The 21,134-nt window shown below is 37.7% G+C and overlaps 4 protein-coding genes across 7 annotated transcripts; 3 read left to right on the top strand and 1 right to left on the bottom strand.

The window, feature by feature from the left end:
* Positions 1-203: 203 nt before the first annotated feature.
* LOC132196012 (uncharacterized) lies at positions 204-1,499 on the top strand. 2 transcript variants are annotated; one of them, XM_059618374.1, is made up of 6 exons: positions 204-298; positions 490-553; positions 620-876; positions 978-1,090; positions 1,157-1,236; positions 1,360-1,499. In XM_059618374.1, exons 2-6 carry the CDS (start codon positions 539-541, stop codon positions 1,435-1,437), a joined length of 543 nt encoding a protein of 180 aa, XP_059474357.1. In that variant the 5' UTR covers positions 204-298; positions 490-538; the 3' UTR covers positions 1,438-1,499. The 2 variants fall into 2 exon arrangements, with proteins under 2 accessions (XP_059474357.1, XP_059474358.1); XM_059618375.1 differs by having other exon boundaries at positions 1,340-1,491.
* An 11,189-nt stretch (positions 1,500-12,688) lies between these two features.
* On the top strand, positions 12,689-16,074 carry LOC132196025 (ubiquitin carboxyl-terminal hydrolase 31-like). Of its 2 annotated transcripts, XR_009441725.1 has the most exons (4): positions 12,689-13,754; positions 14,905-15,187; positions 15,403-15,548; positions 15,909-16,033. XR_009441725.1 is itself a non-coding variant. In XM_059618393.1 (3 exons), the coding sequence occupies exons 1-3, from the start codon at positions 12,708-12,710 to the stop codon at positions 16,058-16,060; spliced, it is 1,482 nt and encodes a 493-aa protein (XP_059474376.1). In that variant the 5' UTR covers positions 12,689-12,707; the 3' UTR covers positions 16,061-16,074. The 2 variants fall into 2 exon arrangements, 1 of the variants encoding a protein (XP_059474376.1); XM_059618393.1 differs by lacking the exon at positions 15,403-15,548 and having other exon boundaries at positions 15,909-16,074.
* A 408-nt stretch (positions 16,075-16,482) lies between these two features.
* On the top strand, positions 16,483-18,231 carry LOC132195933 (uncharacterized). Its single transcript, XM_059618244.1, has 3 exons — positions 16,483-16,628; positions 16,844-17,181; positions 17,530-18,231. The coding sequence occupies exons 2-3, from the start codon at positions 16,856-16,858 to the stop codon at positions 17,849-17,851; spliced, it is 648 nt and encodes a 215-aa protein (XP_059474227.1). The 5' UTR covers positions 16,483-16,628; positions 16,844-16,855; the 3' UTR covers positions 17,852-18,231.
* LOC132195929 (splicing factor Cactin) lies at positions 17,960-21,023 on the bottom strand. Of its 2 annotated transcripts, none has more exons than XM_059618234.1 (9): positions 20,753-21,023; positions 20,008-20,656; positions 19,740-19,952; positions 19,571-19,688; positions 19,332-19,505; positions 19,075-19,282; positions 18,498-18,851; positions 18,299-18,443; positions 17,960-18,204 (listed from the first exon to the last, which is right to left on the bottom strand). In XM_059618234.1, exons 1-9 carry the CDS (start codon positions 20,830-20,832, stop codon positions 18,016-18,018), a joined length of 2,130 nt encoding a protein of 709 aa, XP_059474217.1. In that variant the 5' UTR covers positions 20,833-21,023; the 3' UTR covers positions 17,960-18,015. The 2 variants fall into 2 exon arrangements, with proteins under 2 accessions (XP_059474217.1, XP_059474216.1); XM_059618233.1 differs by having other exon boundaries at positions 17,961-18,204; positions 19,332-19,508; positions 20,753-21,009.
* Positions 21,024-21,134: the final 111 nt, after the last annotated feature.

Raw genomic sequence — 21,134 nt, 5'->3', positions numbered from 1 at the left:
TGGTCCACCCCTGGTGCAGCCCTGCCAGGGTGGCGCGGGGGAAGTTTGCTTCCGACGCGCCTTCGTGGACCTTCGAGGCTCGGGCAAGGCGCCGTCCAACCGCCAACGGACGCTGCGTTGCTCGAGGTGCTCCGACCTCAACTCATTTTTTCTTCTGCCACTTCTCTTGAATTTTTATGAGGACATTTTGTGTTGCTTTGCCTCTTTTTTCTGACTTCAGAGCGACCAGGAGGTGCAAGCCTGTGACCAAAATGTGAATCTCTGCTGACCTGTGTGACAATCTGGAGATTTTTAAAAGGTTTGTTTCATTTAATAATATGAGTTAAATGTTTTTAGTAATTATACCTTCTTTATTAAAAACTTAATTATAGAATAATTTTTGACACTTTTAAACAATTGCTAGAAAAGAATATACTTATTAAAAAATAGATAATTAAATTCTTGAACTTTGAATTATAATAACTAAAATTATTACTTTTTTCCCCACAGACACCTCTTTGACTTGCAAGCAAATGAGAGAGAATGGAGTTGCAAGCGAATGGAGCATGGAAAGGTAAAGAGATCCTTCTGAACCATTTTTATCATCAAATTCTTAACCAAAATTTTCTTTCGTTCACAGAGGAAGCACCAGCAGCCGGATCTGCTTGAGGCCTGGCCGAGACCAATCGAGCTACTGTGGACGCCAAGGAGGTCATCGACCACTGCATCAGCTAGGCGCCAACGTAGCCCTCTTCTGTCTCCACTCACTCGACGGCCACCCAACAAATGGCTCGTTCACCCTTCACGCAGGTTAAAAGCAGCCTCTATTAGTAAGAAGATACAACTTTATAAAAGGCAAATTACTCCAACATGCTCAAAGTGCTCTACACACCATTGGTGAGTTGAAACTTTCGAATATTATATGTAATGATTTAATTGAACACTAATTTTGTTAAGTAAAAATCAACAAACGTAATTTATTTTTTTTCTCTCCGTAGTGTTTTTCGCCGGGTGCTGCCAGTTTCCAGTTCAAAGCCTCTGTTGACTCTTGCACTCGCCGTCATCTTTTGCCACTTGATCTGTCGCAGCCACCTTTTTTCAATTATAAAAGGTTTGTATTTTACTTTTGATGCTCTTATCTGCAATATTGAAATCGTATTTTGCAAACTGTTTTTAGAAGCCTGTCAGTTTTTATCAAGGGCAGTTTTGCCTATCGACGCAGTCAACAGAAGCCTTTGTTTCAATTGTCCATTGAAGGTAAATTATAAATTATATATTTTCAAATTATAATATTTAAGTTTCATCTTTTGTAGAATAAGAAATTGGTATTATAGATATAGAATGGTTTAATTTATAAAAGCGTAAAAAATTTTGTTTCAGCACCTTCGATCTGATTGGATGGATATGATGATAATTTCAGTGTTTTGGAACTATATAATTGTTGTTTTATTTCTGTAAAAAATTATATAAAAATCACTGTTGATGCTTTTGGAACTAACAAAATGTGTGGGGGGGGGGGAAGAAAAAAAATTGTGTGGGGTGTGTTTTATTTTTGACTTGCGAAAAATTAAGAGAACATCTAGCCCCAGAAAACCTAAAATTTCTGCAAAATATTTTAACTTTTGATTAATTAATTTTTACAAAACAAATCAAGGACACTGCGCTCTTGAAGGAATAAGTTTCTTCTGCTGTAAAAAAAAAGGATTTTGTATTAAACGCTTTTGCGTACAACTAGGGTGCAATGCAAACACCCTTCTCAACACGAAATCCTGCGGCCCCCGGCCGACTTTCAACCCTTCACTCGCAGTCCCAGCATGAGAAATCACTCAGGTTCCCCCGAGAAAAATCCGCCTGGAGTGGGAATCGAACCCACAATCTCCGGGATGGAGGGCAAGAGCATACTCCACTTAGCCACTGGACCGCTGCAATCTTATTTGACGCGCACAACTTTGAAAATGCATATATATGATCAAATTTTTATACCTGCCAAATGTGCACACAGCGATAAGAAATTAGAGCTTTAATGAAATATGATCTGTGCAATTAAAGTATCTGTAGCTGATAGTGACGACTGGATATGAATGTTGGCGCTGTAGCTGTTCTTTTGCTTAAAGCGTTAAAAATATAAAGGTTATGTGTTTTGGGTGGAATAAGAATATTACGAAATGAAATAGTGTAGATGAAATCAGATTACTTCTTTAACATACAAAATAATTTATTGCATGCAATTTAGAAAGATTGCCTAATTTATAAAAGGCTAATTGCAAATAATTTATCTAATTAAAAACATCTTGAAATTTTCCACTCCCAATAGTCCTAATTATTAACTTAGTTATGTATTCTTTATTTGATATTAAGTTGCATGAATATAGCAAAATAAGATTAAAAATATTACATTGCCAATTGCATTTGTGATGTAAATTATGAAGAAAAGAACTCTTAACCCACAAGAGCAAACCACCACCAGACGCGACAGCCGGTGCTTCTGATGACGATTGCAACCTGATAACTAATCAAAAGTTATAAAAAAGTGCGCTGTGAAATAGTAAACTCACGTGAAGAACAATATTTACTCCACCGCACAACGCTAAACGTGTACATGCTGAACTAGATGGACATTTGAAGCTGACGGTGCGCTTCTATGGAATTAAAATTATTATTATTTTTTTTTAATTTAACACCCATTCCAAATGGAATAAAAGAATTATTTAAGTTTTTCATTTTCTTAATAATGTGTATTTGAATATCAAGTGTCATAAAAAAGTATAATATTTTTATTTTATGTTCACAAAAGACAGAAAAAACGCTTGATCATCTTAGAAGAATAAATATTTTATACTTTTCATGCAATCCATATGACTGATTTTTATAAACACTAAAATATTTAATTATAAAGGTTACCAAATTAATTTTACCCATTAAAAAAAAATTTAATCAATATAAAAGTATTCTGAAAATTTATCTAATTGTAAGAAAATTAGTGTAAAAAATTAAAGAAAATGAACTTTTTAATGAATTTATATTAACCAAATATAAACTTTTTTTTTTGATAATTTCTGTAAACAAGTTTATCTCGTATTGTTATAAGCTTCTTTCTTGGATCGTCATTGCAGACCAGATGGATAATGAACATTTTGCCCTCGTATTTGATCTTCTGCAACTCATTCCACTTGATGTGGTTTGTTGTTCCGCTGTGATTGATTCCCAAATACAGTGGATTACTACGATGGTCCTGCAGGACAAGAAAAAAAAGTTTATATAGTTCTGAATTATATAGATTTTGGGGCCAAATCCACCTTTACAGGGTGCGAATCGATTCCGTACCATGTCTAGCTGGTAGGCTTTTCTCAGGAAGTTGGTTTCGGTGGTCTCTGGAGACTGACCTCGCATTTGAGTCTGGTGCAATTTTAATGGTCTGTTTCAGCGGCAGCTTAAACACAGACCTGCATCGGTGATTTTTTTACTGAAGCCTAATGAATGTCTTTCAATTTGGCCACTCTTGAACTGACTAGATTTTGCATTGGTTCAATTGCTTGATTTCGATGGGCAGCTAAGATATTTGATTAAGTGTAGCTTTTTTTCTGAGTAGTATTAATTGTTTTCAAATGGGAGATAAAAAAAGCGTCCAGTATTGAAGTTGCATAAATTTCTTGTAATATAGCTTTGCTGAAATAAAAAGCAATGACATAATATCATTAAATTTAAAGTTTTCAATTAAAAAAATGAAATGCTCTCCTTGTAACTATTTAATTCGATTTTGGTACTGTTTTGTATCCGCTTTTGGCGCTCTCTTCTACATGACCTCAGTTACCATTTTCTTGCTTTCGATCGCTTCAAATTTAATCGTGCGCGACCTGAATTTATCACTCGATTGTATGTTTTCAGCCTTTGTGAACACAATCAAGCGGTTAAAATCAAGTTTTGGCCATGGAAAATTTAATAAATTGCGTTTTTCTTAATTTCACTTTTCTTGCCTTCGCTTCAAATTTAAACGTGCGCGACCTGAATTTATCACTCGATTGTATGTTTTCAGCCTTTGTGAACACAATCAAGCGGTTAAAATCAAGTTTTGGCCGTGGAAAATTTAATAAATTGCGTTTTTCTTAATTTCACTTTTCTTGCACTCGCTACAAATTTGACCGAGCGCGACCTGAATTTATCACTCGATTGTATGTTTTCAGCCTTTGTGAACACAATTAAGCCGTTAAAATCAAGTTTTGGCCATGGAAAATTTAATAAATTGCGTTTTTCTTAATTTCACTTTTCTTGCCTTCGCTTCAAATTTAAACGTGCGCGACCTGAATTTATCACTCGATTGTATGTTTTCAGCCTTTGCCAACACAATTAAGCGGTTAAAATCAAGTTTTGGCCGTGGAAAATTTAATAAATTGCGTTTTTCTTAATTTCACTTTTCTTGCACTCGCTACAAATTTGACCGAGCGCGACCTGAATTTATCACTCGATTGTATGTTTTCAGCCTTTGTGAACACAATTAAGCCGTTAAAATCAAGTTTTGGCCATGGAAAATTTAATAAATTGCGTTTTTCTTAATTTCACTTTTCTTGCCTTCGCTTCAAATTTAAACGTGCGCGACCTGAATTTATCACTCGATTGTATGTTTTCAGCCTTTTTGAACACAATCAAGCGGTTAAAATCAAGTTTTGGCCGTGGAAAATTTAATAAATTGCGTTTTTCTTAATTTCACTTTTCTTGCACTCGCTACAAATTTGACCGAGCGCGACCTGAATTTATCACTCGATTGTATGTTTTCAGCCTTTTTGAACACAATCAAGCGGTTAAAATCAAGTTTTGGCCGTGGAAAATTTAATAAATTGCGTTTTTCTTAATTTCACTTTTCTTGCCTTCGCTTCAAATTTAATCGTGCGCGACCTGAATTTATCACTCGATTGTATGTTTTCAGCCTTTGTGAACACAATTAAGCGGTTAAAATCAAGTTTTGGCCATGGAAAATTTAATAAATTGCGTTTTTCTTAATTTCACTTTTCTTGCCTTCGCTTCAAATTTAAACGTGCGCGACCTGAATTTATCACTCGATTGTATGTTTTCAGCCTTTGTGAACACAATTAAGCCGTTAAAATCAAGTTTTGGCCATGGAAAATTTAATAAATTGCGTTTTTCTTAATTTCACTTTTCTTGCCTTCGCTTCAAATTTAAACGTGCGCGACCTGAATTTATCACTCGATTGTATGTTTTCAGCCTTTGTGAACACAATTAAGCCGTTAAAATCAAGTTTTGGCCATGGAAAATTTAATAAATTGCGTTTTTCTTAATTTCACTTTTCTTGCCTTCGCTTCAAATTTAAACGTGCGCGACCTGAATTTATCACTCGATTGTATGTTTTCAGCCTTTGTGAACACAATTAAGCCGTTAAAATCAAGTTTTGGCCATGGAAAATTTAATAAATTGCGTTTTTCTTAATTTCACTTTTCTTGCCTTCGCTTCAAATTTAAACGTGCGCGACCTGAATTTATCACTCGATTGTATGTTTTCAGCCTTTGTGAACACAATCAAGCGGTTAAAATCAAGTTTTGGCCGTGGAAAATTTAATAAATTGCGTTTTTCTTAATTTCACTTTTCTTGCCTTCGCTTCAAATTTAAACGTGCGCGACCTGAATTTATCACTCGATTGTATGTTTTCAGCCTTTGTGAACACAATCAAGCGGTTAAAATCAAGTTTTGGCCGTGGAAAATTTAATAAATTGCGTTTTTCTTAATTTCACTTTTCTTGCCTTCGCTTCAAATTTAAACGTGCGCGACCTGAATTTATCACTCGATTGTATGTTTTCAGCCTTTGTGAACACAATTAAGCCGTTAAAATCAAGTTTTGGCCATGGAAAATTTAATAAATTGCGTTTTTCTTAATTTCACTTTTCTTGCCTTCGCTTCAAATTTAAACGTGCGCGACCTGAATTTATCACTCGATTGTATGTTTTCAGCCTTTGTGAACACAATCAAGCGGTTAAAATCAAGTTTTGGCCGTGGAAAATTTAATAAATTGCGTTTTTCTTAATTTCACTTTTCTTGCACTCGCTACAAATTTGACCGAGCGCGACCTGAATTTATCACTCGATTGTATGTTTTCAGCCTTTTTGAACACAATCAAGCGGTTAAAATCAAGTTTTGGCCGTGGAAAATTTAATAAATTGCGTTTTTCTTAATTTCACTTTTCTTGCACTCGCTACAAATTTGACCGAGCGCGACCTGAATTTATCACTCGATTGTATGTTTTCAGCCTTTTTGAACACAATCAAGCGGTTAAAATCAAGTTTTGGCCGTGGAAAATTTAATAAATTGCGTTTTTCTTAATTTCACTTTTCTTGCCTTCGCTTCAAATTTAAACGTGCGCGACCTGAATTTATCACTCGATTGTATGTTTTCAGCCTTTGTGAACACAATCAAGCGGTTAAAATCAAGTTTTGGCCGTGGAAAATTTAATAAATTGCGTTTTTCTTAATTTCACTTTTCTTGCACTCGCTACAAATTTGACCGAGCGCGACCTGAATTTATCACTCGATTGTATGTTTTCAGCCTTTTTGAACACAATCAAGCGGTTAAAATCAAGTTTTGGCCGTGGAAAATTTAATAAATTGCGTTTTTCTTAATTTCACTTTTCTTGCACTCGCTACAAATTTGACCGAGCGCGACCTGAATTTATCACTCGATTGTATGTTTTCAGCCTTTTTGAACACAATCAAGCGGTTAAAATCAAGTTTTGGCCGTGGAAAATTTAATAAATTGCGTTTTTCTTAATTTCACTTTTCTTGCCTTCGCTTCAAATTTAAACGTGCGCGACCTGAATTTATCACTCGATTGTATGTTTTCAGCCTTTGTGAACACAATCAAGCGGTTAAAATCAAGTTTTGGCCGTGGAAAATTTAATAAATTGCGTTTTTCTTAATTTCACTTTTCTTGCCTTCGCTTCAAATTTAAACGTGCGCGACCTGAATTTATCACTCGATTGTATGTTTTCAGCCTTTGTGAACACAATCAAGCGGTTAAAATCAAGTTTTGGCCGTGGAAAATTTAATAAATTGCGTTTTTCTTAATTTCACTTTTCTTGCACTCGCTACAAATTTGACCGAGCGCGACCTGAATTTATCACTCGATTGTATGTTTTCAGCCTTTTTGAACACAATCAAGCGGTTAAAATCAAGTTTTGGCCGTGGAAAATTTAATAAATTGCGTTTTTCTTAATTTCACTTTTCTTGCACTCGCTACAAATTTGACCGAGCGCGACCTGAATTTATCACTCGATTGTATGTTTTCAGCCTTTTTGAACACAATCAAGCGGTTAAAATCAAGTTTTGGCCGTGGAAAATTTAATAAATTGCGTTTTTCTTAATTTCACTTTTCTTGCACTCGCTACAAATTTGACCGAGCGCGACCTGAATTTATCACTCGATTGTATGTTTTCAGCCTTTTTGAACACAATCAAGCGGTTAAAATCAAGTTTTGGCCGTGGAAAATTTAATAAATTGCGTTTTTCTTAATTTCACTTTTCTTGCCTTCGCTTCAAATTTAAACGTGCGCGACCTGAATTTATCACTCGATTGTATGTTTTCAGCCTTTGTGAACACAATCAAGCGGTTAAAATCAAGTTTTGGCCGTGGAAAATTTAATAAATTGCGTTTTTCTTAATTTCACTTTTCTTGCACTCGCTACAAATTTGACCGAGCGCGACCTGAATTTATCACTCGATTGTATGTTTTCAGCCTTTTTGAACACAATCAAGCGGTTAAAATCAAGTTTTGGCCGTGGAAAATTTAATAAATTGCGTTTTTCTTAATTTCACTTTTCTTGCACTCGCTACAAATTTGACCGAGCGCGACCTGAATTTATCACTCGATTGTATGTTTTCAGCCTTTTTGAACACAATCAAGCGGTTAAAATCAAGTTTTGGCCGTGGAAAATTTAATAAATTGCGTTTTTCTTAATTTCACTTTTCTTGCCTTCGCTTCAAATTTAAACGTGCGCGACCTGAATTTATCACTCGATTGTATGTTTTCAGCCTTTGTGAACACAATCAAGCGGTTAAAATCAAGTTTTGGCCGTGGAAAATTTAATAAATTGCGTTTTTCTTAATTTCACTTTTCTTGCCTTCGCTTCAAATTTAAACGTGCGCGACCTGAATTTATCACTCGATTGTATGTTTTCAGCCTTTGTGAACACAATCAAGCGGTTAAAATCAAGTTTTGGCCGTGGAAAATTTAATAAATTGCGTTTTTCTTAATTTCACTTTTCTTGCACTCGCTACAAATTTGACCGAGCGCGACCTGAATTTATCACTCGATTGTATGTTTTCAGCCTTTTTGAACACAATCAAGCGGTTAAAATCAAGTTTTGGCCGTGGAAAATTTAATAAATTGCGTTTTTCTTAATTTCACTTTTCTTGCACTCGCTACAAATTTGACCGAGCGCGACCTGAATTTATCACTCGATTGTATGTTTTCAGCCTTTTTGAACACAATCAAGCGGTTAAAATCAAGTTTTGGCCGTGGAAAATTTAATAAATTGCGTTTTTCTTAATTTCACTTTTCTTGCCTTCGCTTCAAATTTAAACGTGCGCGACCTGAATTTATCACTCGATTGTATGTTTTCAGCCTTTGTGAACACAATCAAGCGGTTAAAATCAAGTTTTGGCCGTGGAAAATTTAATAAATTGCGTTTTTCTTAATTTCACTTTTCTTGCACTCGCTACAAATTTGACCGAGCGCGACCTGAATTTATCACTCGATTGTATGTTTTCAGCCTTTTTGAACACAATCAAGCGGTTAAAATCAAGTTTTGGCCGTGGAAAATTTAATAAATTGCGTTTTTCTTAATTTCACTTTTCTTGCACTCGCTACAAATTTGACCGAGCGCGACCTGAATTTATCACTCGATTGTATGTTTTCAGCCTTTTTGAACACAATCAAGCGGTTAAAATCAAGTTTTGGCCGTGGAAAATTTAATAAATTGCGTTTTTCTTAATTTCACTTTTCTTGCCTTCGCTTCAAATTTAAACGTGCGCGACCTGAATTTATCACTCGATTGTATGTTTTCAGCCTTTGTGAACACAATCAAGCGGTTAAAATCAAGTTTTGGCCGTGGAAAATTTAATAAATTGCGTTTTTCTTAATTTCACTTTTCTTGCCTTCGCTTCAAATTTAAACGTGCGCGACCTGAATTTATCACTCGATTGTATGTTTTCAGCCTTTGTGAACACAATCAAGCGGTTAAAATCAAGTTTTGGCCGTGGAAAATTTAATAAATTGCGTTTTTCTTAATTTCACTTTTCTTGCACTCGCTACAAATTTGACCGAGCGCGACCTGAATTTATCACTCGATTGTATGTTTTCAGCCTTTTTGAACACAATCAAGCGGTTAAAATCAAGTTTTGGCCGTGGAAAATTTAATAAATTGCGTTTTTCTTAATTTCACTTTTCTTGCACTCGCTACAAATTTGACCGAGCGCGACCTGAATTTATCACTCGATTGTATGTTTTCAGCCTTTTTGAACACAATCAAGCGGTTAAAATCAAGTTTTGGCCGTGGAAAATTTAATAAATTGCGTTTTTCTTAATTTCACTTTTCTTGCCTTCGCTTCAAATTTAAACGTGCGCGACCTGAATTTATCACTCGATTGTATGTTTTCAGCCTTTGTGAACACAATTAAGCGGTTAAAATCAAGTTTTGGCCATGGAAAATTTAATAAATTGCGTTTTTCTTAATTTCACTTTTCTTGCCTTCGCTTCAAATTTAATCGTGCGCGACCTGAATTTATCACTCGATTGTATGTTTTCAGCCTTTGTGAACACAATTAAGCGGTTAAAATCAAGTTTTGGCCATGGAAAATTTAATAAATTGCGTTTTTCTTAATTTCACTTTTCTTGCCTTCGCTTCAAATTTAAACGTGCGCGACCTGAATTTATCACTCGATTGTATGTTTTCAGCCTTTGTGAACACAATTAAGCCGTTAAAATCAAGTTTTGGCCATGGAAAATTTAATAAATTGCGTTTTTCTTAATTTCACTTTTCTTGCCTTCGCTTCAAATTTAAACGTGCGCGACCTGAATTTATCACTCGATTGTATGTTTTCAGCCTTTGTGAACACAATTAAGCCGTTAAAATCAAGTTTTGGCCATGGAAAATTTAATAAATTGCGTTTTTCTTAATTTCACTTTTCTTGCCTTCGCTTCAAATTTAATCGTGCGCGACCTGAATTTATCACTCGATTGTATGTTTTCAGCCTTTGTGAACACAATTAAGCCGTTAAAATCAAGTTTTGGCCATGGAAAATTTAATAAATTGCGTTTTTCTTAATTTCACTTTTCTTGCCTTCGCTTCAAATTTAATCGTGCGCGACCTGAATTTATCACTCGATTGTATGTTTTCAGCCTTTGTGAACACAATTAAGCGGTTAAAATCAAGTTTTGGCCATGGAAAATTTAATAAATTGCGTTTTTCTTAATTTCACTTTTCTTGCCTTCGCTTCAAATTTAAACGTGCGCGACCTGAATTTATCACTCGATTGTATGTTTTCAGCCTTTGTGAACACAATTAAGCCGTTAAAATCAAGTTTTGGCCATGGAAAATTTAATAAATTGCGTTTTTCTTAATTTCACTTTTCTTGCCTTCGCTTCAAATTTAATCGTGCGCGACCTGAATTTATCACTCGATTGTATGTTTTCAGCCTTTGTGAACACAATTAAGCGGTTAAAATCAAGTTTTGGCCATGGAAAATTTAATAAATTGCGTTTTTCTTAATTTCACTTTTCTTGCCTTCGCTTCAAATTTAAACGTGCGCGACCTGAATTTATCACTCGATTGTATGTTTTCAGCCTTTGTGAACACAATTAAGCCGTTAAAATCAAGTTTTGGCCATGGAAAATTTAATAAATTGCGTTTTTCTTAATTTCACTTTTCTTGCCTTCGCTTCAAATTTAATCGTGCGCGACCTGAATTTATCACTCGATTGTATGTTTTCAGCCTTTGTGAACACAATTAAGCCGTTAAAATCAAGTTTTGGCCATGGAAAATTTAATAAATTGCGTTTTTCTTAATTTCACTTTTCTTGCCTTCGCTTCAAATTTAAACGTGCGCGACCTGAATTTATCACTCGATTGTATGTTTTCAGCCTTTGTGAACACAATCAAGCGGTTAAAATCAAGTTTTGGCCATGGAAAATTTAATAAATTGCGTTTTTCTTAATTTCACTTTTCTTGCCTTCACTACAAATTTGACCGAGCGCGACCTGAATTTATCACTCGATTGTATGTTTTCAGCCTTTGTGAACACAATTAAGCCGTTAAAATCAAGTTTTGGCCATGGAAAATTTAATAAATTGCGTTTTTCTTAATTTCACTTTTCTTGCCTTCGCTTCAAATTTAATCGTGCGCGACCTGAATTTATCACTCGATTGTATGTTTTCAGCCTTTGCCAACACAATTAAGCCGTTAAAATCAAGTTTTGGCCATGGAAAATTTAATAAATTGCGTTTTTCTTAATTTCACTTTTCTTGCCTTCGCTTCAAATTTAATCGTGCGCGACCTGAATTTATCACTCGATTGTATGTTTTCAGCCTTTGTGAACACAATTAAGCCGTTAAAATCAAGTTTTGGCCATGGAAAATTTAATAAATTGCGTTTTTCTTAATTTCACTTTTCTTGCCTTCGCTTCAAATTTAATCGTGCGCGACCTGAATTTATCACTCGATTGTATGTTTTCAGCCTTTGTGAACACAATTAAGCGGTTAAAATCAAGTTTTGGCCATGGAAAATTTAATAAATTGCGTTTTTCTTAATTTCACTTTTCTTGCCTTCGCTTCAAATTTAAACGTGCGCGACCTGAATTTATCACTCGATTGTATGTTTTCAGCCTTTGTGAACACAATTAAGCCGTTAAAATCAAGTTTTGGCCATGGAAAATTTAATAAATTGCGTTTTTCTTAATTTCACTTTTCTTGCCTTCGCTTCAAATTTAATCGTGCGCGACCTGAATTTATCACTCGATTGTATGTTTTCAGCCTTTGTGAACACAATTAAGCGGTTAAAATCAAGTTTTGGCCATGGAAAATTTAATAAATTGCGTTTTTCTTAATTTCACTTTTCTTGCCTTCGCTTCAAATTTAAACGTGCGCGACCTGAATTTATCACTCGATTGTATGTTTTCAGCCTTTGTGAACACAATTAAGCCGTTAAAATCAAGTTTTGGCCATGGAAAATTTAATAAATTGCGTTTTTCTTAATTTCACTTTTCTTGCCTTCGCTTCAAATTTAAACGTGCGCGACCTGAATTTATCACTCGATTGTATGTTTTCAGCCTTTGTGAACACAATTAAGCCGTTAAAATCAAGTTTTGGCCATGGAAAATTTAATAAATTGCGTTTTTCTTAATTTCACTTTTCTTGCCTTCGCTTCAAATTTAAACGTGCGCGACCTGAATTTATCACTCGATTGTATGTTTTCAGCCTTTGTGAACACAATCAAAATCTTTTTTTTTTATGCCTGAGATTCTCAGGGGGCATCGGATGCAGGAGGCGGATCGCTTTGAAAGCCAGAGTGACCTGCACTGACCCAACGTGGGCCGCAAACGCACGCTATATGTGATAAATGTGAATAAGCAAAGGGTTCGCGTGACACGCTGACGTCACTTTCCACTCTGGCTACTCGAAATGGGAATAAATTTTCTTTCCAGTCCTTCGCTGACCATCAGCGTGGAAAGTCGAAATGCTCGAACGAACGAGGCGGCCGCTGCGGACCGTCCAGACTGTCCAGCAGTCCATCCAAAGGTCCGACTCGGAGGGCAGCAGCAGCACCGACCTGGACCGGCCGAAGAAGAAATCCACAGGGCGGCCGCAGACGGCCACCCTCGCGCGGCCCAGGGTGCTGGACACGTGCTACCTGACCAAGGTGGACATGTCGCTGACGCGGAAGGCGCTGCTGAGCGTCAACAACCTGTGCAAAAAGCAGCGGGCGCCACCGAAGGCGTTCGCCAAAATCACCACCTCGGGCGCCGCCATGCAGCTCAGGCCGAAGCACAAACTTTCCAGCGGCGACGAGAGCTGGGAGGACGAAGAGGAACCGGCCAAGTCGGTTGTTTTGCGCGCCAAAACTTTCGTCCGCGAAAACGGCGTGCCGAAGCCGTGTCGCAGCTGCGGCCGCAACGACCTGCCCGAGAGGCTGCACAGCCACCCGGCCCCCGCCGCCCCCAGCACCAAGCAGCGGCCCCCGCTCAAGAGCTCGGTGCAGAGACCGACGCCCATCAAGTACAAGAGCGTCAAGTCCAAAGTCACCTGCACGACAAGTTTCCACTCCTCGAACCTGGCGAAAAAGAACGCGGTGCTGAAGCAGGCCTTCTTCCCCGCGCCCTGCAGGCCCAACCCCCAGGGGGTGCTCTTCGGGCCCTCGTCAGCCAAACCTGCCGCAGTTCCCAATTCAAAACCTGCAGCCCTCAGCCCCAAAACGTCACCGGTGCCACCGACGAAGCCGAACTCGCCGAAACGCTCGCCCAGGAGGGACCAAAAAGGCGTCAGCAAAATTCCCGCGCCAAAACAGGCCGTTTTGCGGGCTGCGTCGCCCAGGTCGTTCGTCGTGGTCGAAGAAAAGCAGCCACGAATTAAGCTGCAGAAAGTCGGCCAAGTCAAATTAGCCAAGAGTAAAAAGCAGAAGCCGGCGGTGCTCAAAGTGTTGCAGCCCGCCGAGACCAACGTGGGTGCCAAAAAGCTCAACCCAAACTTGCAGGTGCCCCAACGCACACAACACCCCTTCGAGCAGGTTAGTTTTACTTTTGAATTTTGCTTCTTCTGAAAATGCTGTAATTATTAAAATCATTTATTATTGGCAGCGCTTAAAAAAAATTATATACTTATCGATATCTGCAAAATCTATATAAAAAAAACTGGCGCTGTATTCAGAAAGAAGTTTCGGTACAACTTATTTTTAGACAAAATTGAATCAAAATTAAATTGTTAGTTGAAAATATTTTTTTGAGTGCCTCTTAAATATTTTAAAATGATTGCTTAATTTAGGCACATTTTCTGCATTTTTTTGTAAGTTTTTAAAAAAGAATCATGTTTTTTTTGTTAAGAAAAATTAAAAATAAATTATTTACATAAAACATTTACTTTTACAAAGTTTGTTACCTACCAATGAGGAAGTGAAGATGAATTTAAGTGTGTGTGTTTTGAATAATTTCCAATATTTTTTATTTAAAAATTTACCCCAAGAGAAGAAAAATATCTTGCTATAAAACTATAAATTTATATATTACTGATAATTTATTTCATATTTGATTGAAGTTCACCGCATCAATTTCGGTCAAAAATGTATTGGACGAGATTTTATTGCTCAAGATTTGATTCTACAAAATATCGACCCACAAATGCAAAGTGGGTATAAAAGGCAAGAGATCATATTATAGCATGCAAACGGCTACCGTATTCAAAGGAACTCGCGCAGTCGTTTCAGGTTAAAATTTGCATACGCTAATAGGGTCACTTCTATTATTATTCGGTTTGTAGCCCCATCAGAAAGGCCTTAATTTCCACTTCCATCACGATTATATTGATTATTATAGATATTCTCACGATTTCTTGATCTCTTTAATCTCTTACAATAAAAATAATAAAATAAAACTATGTAAAAAAAAAATAAAGAAGAGTCAATTGAGCCATTTTCATTAGATTTTTATTTTCAACAAATTCGATTGGAAAAAGTATTTCCCGTTTAAAAAAGACATATTTAACTATTTTTTTTTTTGTCTAATTATTTGTAAAATTAATAGAGATTTTGTGTTAAAATTGGAACCGCCATATTTACTTTAGAATTAAGTTCCTTTTGTGCTGAATGATAAAGTGATAGTTATCAAAGTAGAATATTAAGAATTGCTATTTTAAATAGATATTTGCATTATTTATTGTTGCAGTCGGAAAATTTGAAACTCGATGCGTCAACCCTTGGCAATAAAAGGCCACTCTCTGAACGTCGACTGAATCGCGAGCTGGAGCCGTCGAAAATTAGGGAAGACACCCCTCGATTGAACCACTTGGAACAAGAGACAAAGTGTTACTTGTGTGGGAGGTCGTTCGCCACCCTAAGTCTACCCTTGCACGAGCCCATTTGTCTGCGCAAGTGGCGGCAAGACAATGAAAAACTTCCCCAGGAGCAACGCAAACCGGAGCCCAGGCCCCCTCAAAATCACTTTACAGGTTCAAAATCTAACATTTCCACTAAAAAACTTAAAGAAAAACTTTCAAATTGTTGAAATATACTTTTTTGGCAACAATTTTGAGTAATTTTGGTTAAAATAATAAATGCTGCTTTTACTAAAAGTTTATTTTTTCACCTGAAAACCGAAAAAATTTTAACTAGGGCAAGAGCTTGTTTGTTTTTCATTCGTTCTATTTTTTTGTTTCATTCCCAGCAATCGTGCGCCCGCCAGTGTAAAAATTTACACGCATTTGCCTTAATAAATTAGTCACCATGGGAACCTGCGCGGCACAAACACACAGTGAGAAAATCAATTCCCCTGCCTAAAACGACATAGCCGGGGTCAGTTAAAAAATCAAGGTCAGTTACACTTTTTGGGTTGAATTTTATTGAATCTGACGTGTTTCGGTCGCGCACGATTTCAAATTAAAGTTTATGACATTGATTTGTCACATAATAAACTCGTAGATATTTTATTTCGCTATTCAAATCGAATAATTTTTGTTCATGATTTCCAGAGCAAACATTTAATCATTAAATCGGTTGGAAAAGATGAGGAAAAAGCGTGATAAGCAAACTTTCCCGGGACTTTTCAGTTTTTTCCCCTTATTTCGCGTTATTTTTTTTTCATATACAGATCGAATACAAAACAATCCCAAAAGTTCCAACATGTGAATAATTAAGACACATTTTAATGGAAGTGAAAAATTTATTTTTCAGATGTGTTGGAGCGAGAGGAAAACTTTGGCGCCATGTACGAGTCTCATTTAGAGCAGTTGGTGCCTTGCGGAGGCTGCGGGCGCACGTTTCTGCCTGAACGACTGGAGGTGCACACCAAAAGTTGCCACCAGGCTACTTTTTGTAATAAATAAATCAAAACTTGTGAAAGTGCTGAAAAAATGAGTATTTTTTTCTTTTTTAAAATATTCAAACAATTAGGCTGAAGGCTCAAAATCTAAATAGTCCCAAAATAGTTCAATGATTCTCATTTTCATTGATAAATTGTAATTTTAAAGAATATAATGAAATTTTGCTTCTTTTACTTTCGTGACACTAAAAAACCGTTTGTGTGTCAAGTAAAATTAAGGACGCTAAGTGCCCAAGGTTGGCACCAATTAAGGCTGAGGCAACAAATGGCATAACAGAAGATAACTTTGTGTCTCATCATCTGAACAGCGCATGGAGCTTTGGTGATCGAGCGAGAGTATGTAATTGGATGAGAAAAACAAGAGGAGGAAGCCGCACCAATTCCTAAACTAGAGCAAACTATATCTGCGATCGAGAGCCAGTTGGTTTTTTGCTGCCTTCGAATAAAGGTGGTTTTTTTCACCCTCACTGCAAAAAACGTTTCCAATTATTTGGAGCTCATGAAGCGGTTGCGGGGAACAAGACGCACTTCAAATTCGGCAGGAAAAAGAAAAGTGGAGAGCAAATAATTAGGTGATTTATTGTTTAAAATTGACAAGTGCGTTTAATTAATAATGAAATATTTTCATTTCATATTAATAATTCTACGATTAACTATTTTAAAGATTTATTTTATTTAATTACGCATTGATTCATGTTCAATTAAAAAATCCCATTTTGTTATTTTCTTATTATTTTTTTTTTACACAAATTGAATTTAGAAAAAAATGTTTTACTCTTGGCTATAGAAGGTGGAGGGAATGCGACTTTTGCTGCGCCGAGTGAACCGGCGGCGCCAAGCCTCGACTTCTTCCATCAGCAGCGCGGGCGGGCGCCAAACGCCAGGCGCCTCCTGGGAAAACACCCGAAGCTGTCCGGGCAGCCTCAAGTGCCACCGCCGCGAACTGCCGCACCAGTCGTCGTCCACCTACACCTGTGGTCTGCAGAGGCACAACAGCGACCCTGGCTCTCTGAAGGCGCGCAGCCCCAGCCCCGCCGCTGTCGACGCGTCTCGCCGATTCCACGCCGCCGACTCGCCGTCCGGAAGCAGCGTCGCCATCGATTTGCATGGACACGCGGACTCGAGGTAAAAATCACTTTAATTGCCTATTATCTTATTAAAGTTGGCCCTGAAAAGGCCACACGTTATAATAATTTGAATTTCACGAGAAAAAGTTGTATTTTATTTTCATATTTTTTTAAATTTTTGTATTATAATTTCCAATTTCATACATATTTAAACCTTTTTTGATTTTTTTTTCTTTCAAAAATACTTTACATTAAAAATAAATTTAGAAAAAAAAATCAGGAAAGCTGCTTCATCATGTTTCTATCTAAAACTTGTGACTCTCACTATTTTTGTATTTAATTTTTAATACAAATTACAAAATATTATCTTAAATTTTTATTTATTCTTTTTTTTACTATTTCGTAGATGGTCTTTGTACAAACCATCTGCACACTGGGACGAAGTGTTCGATCCAGGTCGCGACAGCCACCTGCACTCGGAGTTCGTGGACGAGCAGACCTTCAACCTGAAGCAGCTGATGGAGGCCGGTCGACCCCGCAGCCGCCTGCGCTGTCTGGCCCTCGTCTTTGCCATTCTCTACCTGGCGTACGCATTTTACGTGACGATCAGCAGAGTCAACAGAGCGTGCAAGCCAATTACCGGAGGGATTAGAAGTACTCCCGCGCCGACCACCACAACCACTAATCCCACCACTGACATTATGGCAGCTTCGGCCAAACACAACTGAGAGCAAAATAAATACGTGGCTAGCAACTAAAAATAGCGCAAATCGTCGCCAGTGATTTACATAATTTGAGACTGCTTTAGGAAATTTGTGATATAAACAATAAATGCTTAAAATAGTTTTAATTTATATGTGAAATTTTTCAATATCAGCCACAACAAGATTGTTCATCTACGATATCTGTATCTCTTGAAATGGAACCAAAGCTGAAAGATGTTGTTGTGGAACTGGCAACGGAAACCTCTCTTGTACGAATATTCCCATTCTCGGTTGACGATTTTAAATGCTATGTCTTCGTACGGCGGTCCGGCGTGGAAACGCAGAATGGCAAAGTCTCGATTGTCCCCACAAGGTGTCTGAAAATAATAATAAAAAACCAATCAATCAAATGTCCTCTTCACTTAATATAATATTAATTTATAAAAAAAACTGATTTATTTATAAAATTACCAAAAAATATTGAGGAGTTGCGTTCTTGTCAATCAGATCCGGATAGAAAATGTTGAATTTGTAGCCCTGAACAATCTTTGGGGGGGGATTATCCATGTCGTAATGGGTCTGGTTGTATTTGTTCCACTCGAACCCGGTGTGCACTCTGCAAACAAATCAATTAATCTTTTTTTCAAATTTCCATTTTAAAAATAACTACCTGTTGAAGTATCGGGGCTTTCTGGGTCTGTACTTGTCCGACCACAAGTAAACCTCCTTTTCCAAAGTGGACTCGACTGAAAACTGGACCTCCTCATTGGTCATCCCAATCCGGGCTTCCTTCTGCAGCGCCCGCTCCTCTGCCGAAATTTCTTCCACTTTGACGCTGCCTTTTCCAAGCAACTTTTGTCTTGCGAACTGGAGGCGCTGCTCGTCGTCCTCCTCGGCAATGACCACAGTTCCAGCATCAAGAGCGGCCGGACCCAAATATTTGGGGCTGTAACTTCCCCGTTCGTACTGAGCAAACGCATCATTCAGCATTTGGTCTGCCTCTTGCCCTTCGGCAGTTTCGCCACTGCAAATTTATTAATGATTTTTTTATGAAAAAAAAAGTTGAAAATTAATTATTTACAAATTCTTTCCAAAATTGGGATCCATTTTTGTGCTTTAATTTAATTTTAATTAAAATAAAAAGTAAAAAATCAAGAAAAAACAGGAAATTCCCCCTCTTTTTTCTCTTAGTTCATTACTTTCAGCTTTTACTCAAATTAAATAAAAAATAAATTGAAGTTTTTTACCTGGCCTCCTCTTCTGCCTCATTGTCTGCCGCCTTGCTGTCCTCACTTTGGTCCTCTGGCACTTCTATTTGGGCTGAAGTAGATGTAGAAGGTTCTTCGTAATCGTCCTCCGGCTCTTCCTTCACTTCCTGCTGCTCTTTCAAAATCTGCAGTTTCTTCCTCAGATTTGCCTGGTGTCGGTCTCTGAGCCTTGCTCGAGCCATGTGAGCTAATTTTAAAAATGAGTGAAAATAAATTTAAAATTAAAGTTTCAATACCTTTCAGTTGAGACAAGAGGGACTCCCAATAGCCAATGTCAACACCTTCAGCCTTCTTATTGATTGTGGACTCGATCTGCACTTGGATTGCTGCCAACTGGGCTGCGGTTTTTCCTTTGAAAATGGACGCCACCTCCTTCGCCACCGACTGATGGATTCCTTCGCGACGCCCAACTGCTGAAATAATTTGACAAATCAGAAATTTGCCTATCAAAAAAAAAAGAAGCAGGAAGTCATACTTAATTCATTTTCAGCCGATCCCTCCAATTTGCTCAGCTTGTGCAGCTCGTCCTGGACAATTACGGTGATGTCGGACCAGAACTCGGAGTTTTGTCCTCTTTCGATCTCACGATAAACCTGCAGGAGTTGAAAAAATTAAAATATAGAAAATTTGCAAATTTAGCATACCTTAATATCCTCTATGAGATCTTCCAGGTCTTTGATGGTGAGTCCGTTGAGATAGGCATAAGGCTCGTGCATCTCGACTGCATCGACATCATCCTCGGACTGAACATATTTCGCGAGCAAATCGATGGGCTTGGCCCTGCCGTCCTGGATACGGATTTTGGACCGCAAACGCGCCTGCTCAAAATGAAACTGGTCCTCTTGCCTTTCCCACTCCTGGAATTTTTATATCTTTGAGTAATCGTATTAAATTTCTTTTATAAAATTTTGCCTGAAATTGGGCCGCTTCTTTTTGCCTCTGGATGAGTTGCATTTCGTCCTCGCGCTGTTGGCGCTCCAGTTCCCGTTCTTGCCTCCGCTTCTTCACCTTTTCCAACTCGCGCTTGTTCTCCTCCTGCTTGCTGCGGTTGACGACCTCGAGTTGCTCTCTGGAGGCCCCACTCAGCCCCGCCTTGTCCAGTTTCTTTTTCCACACGAACGTTGACAGCAAATTGGCGTCGCCGAACGGGTTGTCCGTGTTCGTGTAGTGCAGGTAGTCGTTGTCCCAACCCATGCGCTCCTTGCGCTTCCTCTCCTTGTTCTCCTTCTTCAGCAGCCTCCGCAGTCTTTTCTCTTCGGGAGTTTCTGTTGCTTTGACCAACTCCTTGTGGCGTTTCCTCTCCTCCAAGGTCATCAGTCTTTGGACCTCCAGTTTCTTCATCAGTTTCCCATTGTTGGTCGAAGCGGCTGAGGACTGACTCGAGCTGCTGGAGGAACTGCTGATGCGTCTTCTCTTGCGTTTTTCCTTTTTCTTCTTGCTCGACTTCGAACTGGACCTTTGGCTTTTCTTGTCCTTTTTTCTCTTTTCCCGTTCGGAGTCTGACGAGGACCTCGACCGTCTCCTCGACCTCTCTTGTTTACTACGCGTTGGAGAATGATTTCTAAATTTAAAAAAATTACAGATTACTAAAATAAAATAAAAATTATAAACCAGGAAACTAATTTCTAAATTTATGTATGTAATCATTAGTATTTACCTTCTCTTGTCAACATCCCGTTCGTTCTTTGAACTCTTTTTGTTATCTAGATCATGTTTATATCGCCTTGAGGTGTCCATTTTCCAAAATTTCCTCTTCCTTTTCCGTAATCTGGAATTTCTTCAGCTGTTTTCTTGATTTGTTTATTTTCGACTCTCTTGCTGGCTCGATGCAACAAGAGCTCGATGACTGATGACTCGATTCCTCGCTTTAGCTTGATGATTTTTTAAGAACGGAGGGCGCTGATTGGTCGGAGCAAAATTGAGGATGAAATTAATTTATTAATTAAAAAAAAACAATAAAAAGAACATTTAACCATTGCTCCCAACTCTCCATGTTGCTCTCTACCACATCAGTATCAGTCCCTTTACCTTCACTCAAA

Source organism: Neocloeon triangulifer, unplaced genomic scaffold, assembly GCF_031216515.1.
Source record: "Neocloeon triangulifer isolate White Clay Creek 2 clone unplaced genomic scaffold, ASM3121651v1 ptg000011l, whole genome shotgun sequence".
In the NCBI taxonomy this organism is placed as follows: domain Eukaryota; kingdom Metazoa; phylum Arthropoda; class Insecta; order Ephemeroptera; family Baetidae; genus Neocloeon; species Neocloeon triangulifer.
This window is presented reverse-complemented; position numbering and strand designations above follow the sequence as displayed.